The following is a 13555-nucleotide window of genomic DNA, read 5'->3' as shown; positions in this document are numbered from 1 at the left end:
ATAGAAGCTGTGTCTTCATTCTGATTGGACAGGGTGCTTGCGGGATGGTTCTTCCTATTGGATAGTCAGGAGCAGCCCTCGACGCTGATTGGTTGATTTTACAGTTCACAGAGTCCGGCAAAGTGTCTAACTGAAGAGGAGCCGATCGAAGAGGAAGTACTTTCCAAAATGGAAATATATCATTAAACCGAACGTTTCTTCTGCATAGCTCGGCTAAGGGACACGGTAAGATGGCTTTCACGTCTGACTTAACAGTAATAAAGATGATTTATGTTTGTTAGTAGCGGATAGCATCCCCCTGTCCGCTCGGACTCAGGGAGTGCGTTCTTCGAGTTAATCCGTGTAGTTCGGTTGGCAGGTCGGTCTGCAAGATGCTCCTATGATTCTCTGGAGTGCTAATTTCCATCTTTAATTAATAAAAACGTTTCAAGAAGATTTCCATGAGAAAGGCGGTTCCTTCGTGTGTAAATGTGATGCGTGCGCAGTGACTGCCGTCTCCGTTTTTGATTCAATTGTTAGCTTGTGTTGCACTTGACTTCACGGAGGTGTGTTTGAGCTCAATGTGGTGAAAGTGCGGCCGAAATGCGAAATAAACATTACAGGGTTTTTAAGTGAGTGCAGCCTTCAAAACGAGCGTCTCTTTTCCTGACTTTAGTGTAGGCTTTAAATCCCGCCGTTGCTTTCATTTTGTTTACCAGTTTACTCTACCTCCATACGGAAGCCAGTTTTGGTCAAGTTAAGCACTGTGAAAGCGGACTTCCGGTTTGAATAAAAACCTAAATGGCAATTTTCAACATTATTGAACCTTTTTAGGCCTTTAGACGTTTAGAAAAAAATTATTTTCAGTTTTTACCACACGCTTATTACACATTTTGCCATGTTATGCAATGTAAAATAATTATTGTTTATTTAGCATTTGTTTTTAGCTAATCGATTTCCGGTTTTGACCCTTGTTATTGTAGCTTTATTAAAGCTAAGTCATCGTCAAGGTTTGACTTAACCACATTACATACTGAATAAATGTAGTTGTAATTTAATGAATTCACCTGTAGAACGTGTATAATAATGTAACGTGAATCTGTTAGACCAAAAACTGTTTGGACATCTTTAAGAATCTTTAAAACTCCTAATGTTATCAAATAAACGAGGTCATCCCATCAGTAAAAACACAAATGCCGCATATCTTACAAACATCATCACAAGAATACTTTAAAAAATATATGGCTTTGATTTAAAAGCATTTGTTTTGCCAGATGTTATAAATGCATTTCTGACATACAGTGTAGGAAGTGTTTGATCTCTTGCTGATTTTGTTGGTTTGCATTCAAAAGAAATTGTCATCTGAACACTATGTTCATTTGAACAGTGAAAGATAGAAAAGCGAGAAATCGATTTTAAAGTATTTGTGAATTTATTTGCGTTTCATTGAGGGAAACTATTATTTTAACTGTCTTGCTGGGAAGACGTAGTACTTTATTGGAAAAGCCTTATTAGCAGCACAGAAGTCAGACATAGTTGATTATCAGGTTTCTGCACATATCAGGAAGAATCTTGGTCCACTCTTCTTTGCAAATGACTTCTAAATCATCAAGCCTTAATGGCTGTCGCTTAGCAACCCTAAGCTTCAGCATTCCCCATAGATTTTCTATAGGACTGAGGTCCAGGGCCACTCCATGGCTTTGATCTGCTTCCTCTGCAGCCATTTCCATGATTGACTTGGCTGTATGATCAGATTTAACTTCCTCCTCCACGCTCGACAGTGGGGATGGTGCTCTTGGGGTCAACAGATCTAGAATCTTCTCCAAATAATCCAGTGAAAGCTCTTTAGTCTCTCATGTTGGAGAGTTTGGAGTCTGAATGATTCTGTGGACAGGTGTCTTTTCTACAGGGGATTGGTTCAAACAGGTGTCTTCAATTCAGGTGACAGGATTAGGAGAGTCTGTGTGAACCAGAACTCTTAATTCTTACTAAAGGATCAAATACTAATTTCCCTCAGTGAAATGCAAATAAATGTATATCAATTCTTTTAAATGGATTCATTGGTTTTCTTTGTGATTTTCTAAATCGCATGAACCATTAAGATGACAGACTAAAACCTTTTTCAGTAACACTCAGGTAGGTCTGTGGACCATCAGGGACATGTGGATTTTGTGACTGAAAGCTTTTGTCGTTGAGCTTGTCGTTGTTGTTTCCAGCTCGCCATGCCGGCCCAACCCCCTGTGAGGGAGCCAGAGGAGAAGATGGGGGCAGAAGGAGAGTCCCAACTCCCTACGGCCAACGGCGACACGGAGGAGCCAAAGCGGAATGAAACGAGAGCAGGAGGGGGAGGAGACGAGCCCATGGAGGAAAGCATGGAGGAGAGGGACAGCGACCTGGATGAGACTGAAGAAGAGGAGGAGGAGGAGGAGGAGGAAGAGGAGAGTTCAGGTAAAAACAAAAAAGGTTTTTTATAGAAGTGATTCAAAAATGCAGAGAGAATAAATTTCCTTTATGTGTCCTTTTGTGAAGAGATGGACGATGAAGACTGTGAGCGGAGGAGAGGAGAGTGTCTCGATGAAATGATGGATCTGGAGAAACAGTTTCAGGAGCTGAAGGAGAAGTAACTCCAAACTTGGCACTGGGGGGGGGGTATTATGGGATGTGGTCTGCTATGTGAACATCACTGGTCAGGAAAACCTCGACTAAAGGGCCTCTGTGCTTGCAGGCTGTTCCGGGAGCGGCTGAACCAGGTGAAGGTGAAGCTGGATGAGGTGCTGACAGGAAAGGCTGGAGAGTACCGGGAGCCGCTGACGGCTCTGCAGAACAGCATGCAGATACGGACGCAAGTCGCCGGTAAAAGAAAAAAACCCTCCTCCCTTCTGCAGCTACGTTCACCCCGCCTCAGTAACGCACATTCAGGCGTAAATGCACGTCAATGTGCATTTTGGACTTCCATGTTGAAAACTCTCATGTTCACGAGTTGTAACGCAAGTTTCTATGAACATTTTTTGGCTCTAAGTACAAAACGCGGGGCCATTGAACGTGTTTTGCAAGTTAAACCAGTCAAACTTTGACTAATCAGAGACTCTGATTTGGTAGTGACGTTTGATTTGCGTCCCTTTTCATTCACAGAACCATTTGAAAACTAATTGTGAAGAAGAAATGAATGTATGCAGTTTGTGACCGAGCTGTGAGTGAAAAAGCCTGGAGCGAGATTCAGGAGATTTGTAGCGCTTCAGTGTTTGGAGATGTGGAGCGTACGTCTCTGCTGATGCATTGGGAAACCCGGATTTAAATATTAGCTCATTCTTAGATTTATCTCCTGTTGTTTGGTATCACAGCTGTGTTATTCCATCACATTATAGCGATGAAAACCCGCCTTCCTGTAGCTGATCCAAACCTATAAGATTATTTAATAATAACACAAACACACAAGCTCTCTGTTTGTATTCTGCCCATTCGTTCAAACCATAGAGTGTACATGAGAACTGGACTGCCCGTTTGGAAGGAGTGGTTGCCATAGAGATGTCAACTCACTGACGTCGTCTGATTCCAAGATGATGATGACGTCCGTATCATGAATTATGGCAACTGAACTGACTTCATTTGGTTGGAGCTGGGAGTAACACTCACTCAGTCCAGGTCGTGTATACGGTCAATGGTTACCCACGCGCTTGAGTTTGTTTTTGATTCTAAGTGTGGAGCGTTGAAGTGAAGCTTCTCTGAATTCCGTCTCCACGTCCTGCTTTCCCTGCAGAACTCTTAAGTTTGTTACAGAGACCCGCCCTGTTTTTTCAGCGGTCTCCTGGCCATTTGAACCACTCTCGGACTCGAGAAGCAGTTTCCCTCCAATTCATCATCAGATTGAGGCTTCTTTTTGTTTTTGTCCTTGAGTCGTTCTCTCTTAGTTTCAGAAAGACAAACCGTGTCCACTGCTCGTTGACACGAACAGTGATCTTTTACAGGAAAAAAAATAAATCAAAAATAAATCCTGAGCTTCTTAATAAACCCAATAAGTTGTGGCGTTACTCCTGCTGACAGAGGGGCTGCAGACACAGAGATGGTTTGACTGTAAAGTCATGAGTTCAAATGTTACATTTTTTTCCAAGACGATGAAATTTCCAATAAATTTGATGTGTTTGAGGAGCGGCTGTCTGTCCCTGACCTCAGTGTCTGAACGTCTCTGCAGGTGTGTACAGGGAGCTGTGTCTGCAGGTGATCAGACACAAGCATGAATGTGAAGTGCAAGGAGCCAGGCAGCACCTGGAGGTGAGTCCAGCAACGACTAGAGGTGCCGTGGATGCCCGGCTCTTCCTGTCCGAACCACAACAGACACGCTTTCATAAGAACTTGTCAGAGTGGAGGACGAACCTTTTGGATCTAACCGTGTGTGTGCTGCAGAGTGAGCGGTCTCTGCTGTTCGATGCCATGAAGACAGAACTTCTGGAGAAGATCAGAAGACTGGAGGAGGACAGACAAAACATGGACCTCACCTCAGGTAGTTTGACCGCCTCCTGTGAGGCGTCGGCGTGCGTCAGGACGAGTCGACGTTGACCTCCAGATGGTCAAACTGTTGAATTTGAGTCCTCAGAGGAATCTGAGCGTGAGCAGGACTGAAAACGCCACGTTTTTTTCTGGTTTCAGAGTGGAGCGATGACATGAGAGGGAAGAAGTGCAAACGGAGGAATCTGCTGGGTCGCTCAGAGAGGAAGAAGAAGGTAGCGCTGGTGTCAGGCCCCTTCATCGTCTACATGCTGAGAGACATCGACATCCTTGAAGACTGGACCGCCATCAAGAAGGTAGCGTCTCAAGGCACATGTCCCACCTCTCCACTAAACTGCTAAAATGACGTCCGTTTCTTTGTGCCTTTTCAGGCCAAAGCAGCGCTGTCGCCAATGAAGAAAAAACTAGAAAGTTAGTCTTCTTCTGACTTCTTTCACTCTAACCAAATGCTGCTGAAGTTTCAGCTCAGATCTTCTCATTTCTCGTTCCAGAGCGGTGATGATGGAAGATACCAAAACATTCCCAGCCTTCTCTCCTCACTGCCTTCGACTGTTTGTTTGTTATTTTCCGCTATTTAAGATCCAGTCTTGACAAAAGGACAGCTGTGTATTTATAGAATGATTTATAACGCTGATTAAATTTTAATCTTTTATGAGTTGGGCTGGTTGTGCTTGTTTTTGCGCAGAAGCTGCCTCTGTTTCCTTTGCTAGAAGGAATCTGCAACTATCAGGCGACGTTCACACCAGGCATGTGAGGCACGCGTGTTCTTGAACGTGCATTTACCCCATGGTGTTCACACTGGACAAGCAGGGAGGGGCTTCCTCTTTTTCTACCGTTTACCAGCACATGTCTGCCACCTTCAGTTGGAACAGGCTTTGTGTGAAATGTTGAAGTCTCTGTTTTGCCTCTTTCACAGCTCTAATCCGATAAATAAAAGACTTGGTGTCATAGAATTCTAGCCGGACACAAACCGCAATTATTAATTCTTCCACCACGATCAATTTTCAAACAATTCACACTTCCGTGAATTAAAAAGAAAGACATCCATACGTCGCTACCAAACCCCAGTTCCTGACGTTCAGAAGAAGGTTGACATCTTAGGTTCTTCTATTATCCGACACGGTTGTGTTTTTTCACACACCTTACATGTTTCGACCGAAGACATCCGTGTCGGATAATAGAACCTAAGATGTCAGTTATCGATACAGACACCATGAACTTTATTGAACTGTAAAAAGGTTGTAAAGATGTATGTAGCTACACGCAAACGAGAGTTTTAAACGCAGAAACTCAAAACGTGCATTTACATAGACTTTTCATTGACACCATACATTTAGCAGTCATTAAAACTTGACTTTTGTTTCCATGGATTAATTGCTGGAGAACAATTTTCCTCCTGACAAACTTAGTCTCACTTTTGATCTATTGTAATTCCCAGTGGTCTTTTAATTATGATTATGCCATTTTTTTGTAGCCAAAATCAAGAAATCTGTGTTTTCAGGGACATATTTCTGCATGGCAGCAGGAGTTCATTAGAAATTCACCTCTGAGTTGTGGGCGAGTTTGTTGGTGAGGAGTAAACCTACCCATCATGTCTTTGACACTCTCTCCCGCTAGCTTACAGCCCCTCACACCCCTCCACCACTCATTACCAGTGAAACAAAATTACTGAGCAGTATTTGAGGCATCAGGTTTGAGCCAGAAGCCAGCTCAGATGATGAAAACGAGACGTCTACAAGAATCAAACTACTTTTTTTCTGAATGCTTAGATCACTTGTTTTTTACTTGAAAGCCTAATAAACAAAAGGACAGTAACATGTGGATGAAGTTTAATTAACATGAAGATCTTCAAAATCAAGTGCAGACTTCAGGTGGAGGAAAAGCAGAGGAACCAGATGGATGATGATGATAAAGTGCTTCTTTTTCAAGGCCTTATCTTTTCATAAAACTACACATTTTTCTAGTCTAGAGGCATTGAACTCCTAAAACAGCTCCTTCCTTCCTTCTCTGGAAGCGGGTCTGCCCTCCTCCTCTTCTTCAGGCCGTCACAGGTGCTTGCTGAGTTTCCGGGCTTGCCTCTCCTTGGCCTCGAAGGCCGACTTGGTTTCCAGGAGCTCCTCCAGCTGCCGGCGGATGTGGGCCATGTCTAGCTGGGTGGCCTCGCACTGCTCCCTGAGGGCCGCCGAGTCCGACCTCAGCTGAGCGGTGGCGGCGGCGAGCTGCGAGCTGCGCTCTCGGCACTGCGCCTGCATCCTCTTGGCGTCACTCAAGAGGGACTCCACGCTTACCACCACCGAATCGCACTGATCACTGGACAAATCCTGGGGGTTATGTGGGGGAGGGGGCAAAAGATGATGGAAACATCAGGTTAAAGCCGACACTCTGCCGTGTCCCGTTAACTGTCCCTCTCCTGCCAAAACTGCAGATAAAGTGAGTGAACAGGCGGCTGTCATAAGTCAGGACAGATCAACAGGTTTAAAACTGAACATTTGATCTGCGGTGAATGAAGTCGCTTAAAGAAGCTTATGGTGGCTTATCTCCTCTCCACGTTTCCCTCGTACTCCTGTTCCGTCCTTTCATCATTCGCTCCCTAAAGCTATTTAAAAAAGAACAGATATCTCACCATCGAATGCAGAGTCAAATTAATCTCAATCCTTCTGGGACTTCAGTTTCAGGCCCTCCTCACTGTTTTTTCAGAGTGACCTTCCTCTTTGCTGCGTTTGGAGACCGCTGGAATTAACCCTTCTTTATGCAGTCAGCGTTCCTCCTGCCTCTTCTCCAGAGAAAGAGCTTCTGCTTTGAGCTAAAGTGAAGTCAGGTAATCCACTGAGATAAGACTGTCAGGAAGAAGGAGGTGTGCGGTAATGGAAGGTGTAAGCTCCTGCAGTCTATTTTAATCTGTAGTTACTGTGGAGAAAAACCTGATTATTTTCATGTTTGCATCAAATGTGAGTTAATTTTAAAAAAATCTGTATTTTAATTAAATAATCACACTTAAAAATACCAGACTTCAACTTTATTTAAAAAAAAGGCATCAGAAAAGCAGCACAAGCATTTACAACTAAGACAAGGGGGTTTAAATGCCAGTCGTTTCTTTGTTGGCCAGCAGAGGGAGACATTGCTAAAGATTTCTTCAGTTTTGGCCCATAAATCCATTTGTTGGCACCAAATCCAAACATTTCACAGCTTTTATGTAGACTCATTTGTACTGCTTGTGTGCGTTACTCCCAACAACAATATGTTTGAATCTGCACGTTCATAGCTCCTTTTTCTGAGAAAAGTTTCAAAATAAAGTATTTTCCGCACTACAAGGCGCACCTAAAAGCCTTCAATTTTTTTCAAAAAATGACTCCGCTTTATAATCCACAGTGCCTTATATATGGAATAATTCTGGTTGTTTTTACAGATTTTGAAGTAATTTTGAGGGGAACACAGCCCATCGTCTAAATGTTTGGTTGGGTGTTATTGTGAAGACACTGAGGGGTACGGGGTTGGACCGTTGAGGGTTAGCGTAGTCGCAGTAACGTTTGTCTTAGCAGTATCAGTCTGTTCTTAAATGTTGCAAACAAGGAATGGAGTTCCAGGTATTGCAAATACACTAATAATGGCTTCCAACATGGCTAACGTGCAGCGTGTCACAAATAAGTTCTAGCGTTATGTCAACGCAGGTAATAAAGTCTGACTAACTTATGTCAGACTCTTGTCTGGCTAAACGAGCCTTATAGTGCAGAAATTCCAGTAATCCCTGGATTGAATAAAGACAAACTAAATAAATACGTAGCACAAAAATTATATACGATTTATTCAGCTGAAGCACGCGCAGATTCAACATTTTAAAATTAACAGGCCTTAGAAAAACACCAATGGGATATAAAACTGCTTTTGGTAGCAAACTGTTGGTTTATGAAACCTCCATTCAAAGGGTTTTTTTTGTTGTTTTTTTTTTTTTTTTAAGTGAGATTTGGAATCTGTGGCAGGATTCTCTGTTTTTTCAGTTCAGAGAGCACTTCAACCTGATCCATCTTAGTTCCAATCTGATGGTTTTATCGGTGTTATAATGTACCGTTGTCATGTTTGGTTAATGTAGTTACTGTAAATGCTTTTTCCCCCCAGAGCGATAGTATTCACGTTGTATGGGTTCACTGCGGTCTGAAAAACGGTTCCGTCTCTGATGGAGTCGCACTGGGCTCGCCAAAAAGCCCTTCAGTTGGCCCAGCGAAGCCCCCGGTGATCAACTTTGACCCGGAGGTCTGCCGTCTCTGGATGAACACCAGAACCACGATGATCATCCAGAAGAAGAAGTTGACCCACACCGCCGTCTGAACGGTACAGAATCACACATTAATCATGACTTGAAATCTTGTTTAAGAAAAAGGCTTAAAAAGACGATAGAGTCTTCACTGACCTCGGCTTTGTACATATTGGTGTAGAATTTGTCTCCTTGCAGTGGGCTGATCCACTTCAAGGCCTGAGCATCGATACAGCTTCAATAAAGAGAGAAAAAAAAAGCTTCTGAGCTGGTTTTTCACAGAAACACAATCTTAAAAGTAAAAGTTTAAAATATGAAATTTGTTCCTAAAAAATCAGATTCATGCAGCAGAAACTTCACATTTTGACTACAACGGCAGAAAAAGCTACAGTTAAAAACACTTCCTCCTCTGTGGTTCAGAATTGAAGGACAGCTCATCTGCACGCATGATGAGGCTGACAAAAACAGAACATGCCTTCAGCCAAGTATTGATGGGTACTGAAACTCGGAGCAAAGTTGGTACCGGTACCGTATAAAAATGCAGATTTTGATGCTTTGTTTTGGACATGAGTGTTCTTTTAGTTATGCTTGACAAGTTTAGTCAATCCTTTGACTAACTAATAAAAAAAAGGGTGAGGCCATGAGGGTGGGCGGAGCTTCAGTTAAAATACTGAAAGTTTGTCTGTACTTGATGGCAAAAGATACTACTTCAGCGACCTGATGGGTAAGAGTGACAGTGTACGAGGCTCTGAAAAAAAGACCGTTGTCGTGGCGATGAACAGAGAAATATGTGTTTACTACAGAAAACGGAGATGCAGCGCTGGAGAGCAGACTGAAGAAAAGAATGAAATAAAGTATCTTAGGCCAATGCAAGTGCTCTCCTTCATTTTTTTCAGTTTTGAAGCACCTTGTTCGAGCACCATTTAGGCACTGGAACCATTTCTAAAGTATCAGTTTGGCACTGGACAAAATCCTAATGGCATCCCTAGTGGGAAGCAGACACAACAAAGAGGATGCCATCCGCATAAAAAAACAAACATTAAATAACAGGAAATGTTTTGCAACATTAGACATTTCTTGTACAATGAGGCTTAATACTACAAAAGTGAAAATGTATATTTTAAACAGAAAATGGATTAATATTTTTTATAGTTTCTATGTTTACAAAGCTACACCATACATTTTGCAATTAACATGAAGTACCTAAACATGGTAGAAATGGTGGATCCCAGCAGGACCCTGAAGGTCAGGGTGCCCCACTGAGTATTAAAAACGAGTATGTGTGTGTTTATGCGTGTCTCACTAGGTGATGTTGTGAACAGTCTGCTGGATTGAGTCGCATAGCGAGTCCCGTCCAATCTTCAGCATGCATCCTGTGATGAGCAGGAAGAAGAGGAAGATGCCACTGACTATGATGATCAAGTTCATCCACAGGCGCTCCCTGAAGACAACAAAACACACAGACTCAAAAACTGTTATTTTTCTGCTCCATTTTGATTAAAATTAACTTCATTAATCCCCGAGGGAAATTAAATATTACAGGCTGTAAAAAATATAAAAAGGCAGCAAAGAATACTTGCATTTTCTCAGAATTTGTAATATATCTGTCTGAAATCCATTAGATGGACAATATGTTTAAGTGTTTTGTTTAATTTCTATATTCCAATTATCACTGCAGCAACAAATAAAAATAAAGGATGGTTCCGTTATACTAAAAATGGGGTTGTAAAGCGAAAAAGAAAGAAACAGTTGCTGGATGACACTTAATCTGCAAGACCAACATGGCTTATAAAAACATGTCCTTCTGATGTGTGTTGTGAACAAAGTATAACATATTTACAAAAGTATTATAATTATTTACCTCAAATCTAATCATAACAGCTACTTAAAAAATTCACTTAAAAAATATGTAAAATTACTAATATATGAAAAAATCCTTAAAATCAATTTACAATATTAAAAATGAATAAAATATAATTTATAAATTCCTTGACATAATCACAACAAGTGAAATCCAACTTTAAAAGGAAAATAACATTGTCTGTCTGTGTAAACCTATTTATGGTGGCTTTAAAAAAAAACAAAGACATGTAAAGATCTGATCAGAGACGTGTCCGCTGATCACCTTCTGGTGTCTCGCTCCGTGCACAGAGTGTACGCCCAGGACAGGGAGAGGGACAAACACAACACCGCCACCAGGATGGATATGGCCGACACAAAGTAGCAGATAGAGGCGGAGCTGGAAGCCTGCACCCCGATGAGTTTGGCCGACTCATTGTAGGTGACGCGTCCGTACAGCATGCACAGCCCGCCGAAGTTACCCTGAAGGGAAGACACGGGCAACAGTGAGCGGAGAACTGGTGCCTTACTTCAGCCTGGAACCAGAGACTGATGGAGCTTTCAGAAGTTGAACTCAAGTGTGAGTAGAATCCATAGACTGTATAGGAGAACTGGACTCAGTGTGATGTCAACAATACAAAATTACTTTCAACCAACCAAGTCAAGTCAATGAAGTCAATTCAGTCGCCATTTTTTGCAACACAATACCCGAAATCATTAGTAAGCAGTGATCCGAGTTATTGTTTCTATGGCAACCACTCTGGCCAATCAGAAAATACGCTGGGTGGGCCTCAAGCTCCCTGCTCCGCTCAGTTCTGATGCATCATCCTGTAGACTAGAACGTCTTTGTTTTTAGTTAAAGTCCCATTATCTGTCACACACTTAGGTGTGACATTTTTTCTCTGCATTTGACTCATCCCCTGGGGGATCCAACTCCTAAATACTAAGTGTCAAGCAGGGAGGCACTAGGAATTTTTCTTTCTTTGGTATGACTCGGTCTGGATTGAACTCACGACCTTCCAGTCACAGGGTGGACACTCTACCACAAGGCCACTGAGCTGGGCTTTCCTCATCCGAGCTGGAATCTGGATAGCTCTGACATGCGCCATTTTTGTAGCACCGCTCATGTTAGGTTGGCGGGTTGTGAGGGGCTATTAGCTAGCAGGAGAACACATAAAAAGGGGAAGGGGGGCGGGGCTGCTCCACATTAACCAATTTCTAATGAACTCCTTAACTCTAGAACTATGAATATTCCTTAGTTTTGGCAAAAAACAACATAATCATAATTAAAAGACCACTTTAAAAAATAGATCAAAAGATGATTAGAGTGGGACTTTAAGGAATCCAAATCAATTTAAAAGTATTTACTGTCTCTTTTTTGCAACCAGGCTATTACTGATAAGCCAAATAAAAAAAGGAAGAATAATAAATAAAATAAAATAATAATAAAAAATCATGTTTTATCCTGCCTGTAAAACAATACCGTGGTGGTTAGACCGGTTACCCTGGTTTGAATCCCAGCTGGTCCCTTCTATAAGGAGTTTATGGGTTCTCCCTGGCTTCCTTACAGTCCAACCACATCTTTCATAAGCTGACATTGAAATTTACTCTCAGACCCTGTCTTGGTCTGCTGACATGCGCAGAGGGTGTACCAGCATTAAAAGCTGGTATAGCTGATGAACAAACACCAACTGGAAGGTTTATTTATATCAAAGAATACTGCAGTTAAACTGAAACAGAAAGTACTTTTTTTAATCAAAATATCACTTAAGTAAATTTAACTCGTTACTACGCGACTCTGTAACAGCGGATGTGCCACATGCCTCATAACCCCGAAAACTGGACAGAGAAAGGAGCGCCAGGGTCACGAGCTTCGGCTGTTATTGTCTCGCGCGCATGTTGTCACGCGCGTTTCCTGACTCTCACTTAAACTTCAAAACTTTTTCGCATCTCTGAACTCAAGGCTCCCATCACTAAAGGGAATAAACGGCTCTAAGCGGCAAGAAGAAATGAGAAGAAAGTGAGAGCGCGTGCCTCTTTTATTTAAAGCTCCTCGTGCCAACTTTTTTGGCCGTAAAATCAACGATAGACATAATGTGTCGCATTAAACTAATTACCCGCTAATTGGCGCATACTGTTAGTCTATATCCAATATACTGTCATTAAAACAATGAAAGTGAGGAAATTAAGAAAAAAGTGCAGTAAATAAATATTTTTTTAAAAACTGTCTATGTCGAGGGAATCCGGAAGAGAACAGAAGCGAGCGGAGAGCACGCGGTACATTAAGATGGTTGGAGGCAGTGAAGTCACCTGGACTATAGTGATGGAGGCGGCGGTGACGATCCCGCAGATGAAACAGCTGACGTACAGCCCCAGCTCCAGCAGCAGCAGCACGGACAGCGCCATCATCCAGCTGCCCCGGTCCTTCTGGAAGCAGAACGATGTAAAAGCGGCAGAGAGGAAGGACCTTCCGGTAAACCTTTTCAAAATAAAGTTTCTTGTGGAGGTCAATAATTGAAACTGAGTATCAGTATATAGAAAACTAAATTTTAGTTTCTACGTTGCTTTTTGAACTACAAACATGCAACGTAACTAATAAACCCTATGAGTTTTGTATTTACCAAACCAAGTATACTAGATTAACAGAGGTTCCGGTCTGTTCTTCGCCTTAGTCAACAAGTTTTAACCCATTGATGCCTGAATTTATTTCCGAAACTGAAACCAAAAACACGTTTTCGGTTTCAAGTAGATGGTAAAATTAGGCTAATCTTAGAGCCAAAGTGGTTTGGTGCATATTTGATTCATTGGTTCCTACAAAGTACCAGAAAGCACTGACTGCTTGTTTTCACAGACATACCTGTAAACAGACCAGGATAGATGAGAAAAGTTTCTATTTTTAATTGGAACTGAAACTCAATCTTTATCTTCTCCATTTAATTTCAATAAATGCTAACAATACTTCATCCCTCAACACCACAGGCTCAA

The 13555-nt window shown here is 42.0% G+C and overlaps 2 protein-coding genes and 1 long non-coding RNA gene across 4 annotated transcripts; 1 reads left to right on the top strand and 2 right to left on the bottom strand.

Moving 5' to 3' along the window:
• The first annotated feature begins 93 nt into the window (after nt 1-93).
• Nucleotides 94-5137, top strand: brms1 (breast cancer metastasis suppressor 1). 2 transcript variants are annotated; one of them, XM_004079687.4, is made up of 9 exons: nt 94-225; nt 2196-2427; nt 2509-2599; nt 2705-2832; nt 4169-4248; nt 4381-4477; nt 4624-4778; nt 4854-4893; nt 4974-5137. In XM_004079687.4, the coding sequence occupies exons 2-9, from the start codon at nt 2202-2204 to the stop codon at nt 4979-4981; spliced, it is 825 nt and encodes a 274-aa protein (XP_004079735.1). In that variant the 5' UTR covers nt 94-225; nt 2196-2201; the 3' UTR covers nt 4982-5137. The 2 variants fall into 2 exon arrangements, with proteins under 2 accessions (XP_004079735.1, XP_020567282.1); XM_020711623.2 differs by lacking the exon at nt 94-225 and adding an exon at nt 2005-2115.
• Nucleotides 5138-6247: 1110 nt separating this feature from the next.
• LOC101171198 lies at nt 6248-7385 on the bottom strand. Its single transcript, XR_177540.3, has 2 exons — nt 7106-7385; nt 6248-6803 (listed from the first exon to the last, which is right to left on the bottom strand). It is a non-coding gene; the product is annotated as an uncharacterized LOC101171198 (long non-coding RNA).
• Nucleotides 7386-7485: 100 nt separating this feature from the next.
• tmem179b (transmembrane protein 179B) lies at nt 7486-13033 on the bottom strand. The gene is made up of 5 exons (XM_011487397.3): nt 12881-13033; nt 10857-11053; nt 10035-10172; nt 8888-8966; nt 7486-8801 (listed from the first exon to the last, which is right to left on the bottom strand). Exons 1-5 carry the CDS (start codon nt 12977-12979, stop codon nt 8622-8624), a joined length of 693 nt encoding a protein of 230 aa, XP_011485699.1. The 5' UTR covers nt 12980-13033; the 3' UTR covers nt 7486-8621.
• Between the last annotated feature and the right edge of the window lie 522 nt (nt 13034-13555).

The sequence above is a fragment of the Oryzias latipes genome, chromosome 18, assembly GCF_002234675.1.
Source record: "Oryzias latipes chromosome 18, ASM223467v1".
Taxonomy (NCBI): Eukaryota; Metazoa; Chordata; class Actinopteri; order Beloniformes; family Adrianichthyidae; genus Oryzias; species Oryzias latipes.
This window is presented reverse-complemented; position numbering and strand designations above follow the sequence as displayed.

Excerpts from the sequence above, each read along its gene's own strand:
- brms1 (XM_004079687.4), top strand. The coding sequence starts at position 2,202 with ATGCCGGCCCAACCCCCTGTGAGGGAGCCAGAGGAGAAGATGGGGGCA. Across the intron at positions 2,833-4,168 it reads GATACGGACGCAAGTCGCCG|GTGTGTACAGGGAGCTGTGT; the intron begins GTAAAAGAAAAA and ends ACGTCTCTGCAG. Across the intron at positions 4,779-4,853 it reads ACTGGACCGCCATCAAGAAG|GCCAAAGCAGCGCTGTCGCC; the intron begins GTAGCGTCTCAA and ends GTGCCTTTTCAG.
- tmem179b (XM_011487397.3), bottom strand. The coding sequence starts at position 12,979 with ATGATGGCGCTGTCCGTGCTGCTGCTGCTGGAGCTGGGGCTGTACGTC. Across the intron at positions 11,054-12,880 it reads CCTCCATCACTATAGTCCAG|GGTAACTTCGGCGGGCTGTG; the intron begins GTGACTTCACTG and ends TCTTCCCTTCAG. Across the intron at positions 8,967-10,034 it reads ACTGTTCACAACATCACCTA|CTGTATCGATGCTCAGGCCT; the intron begins GTGAGACACGCA and ends TCTTTATTGAAG.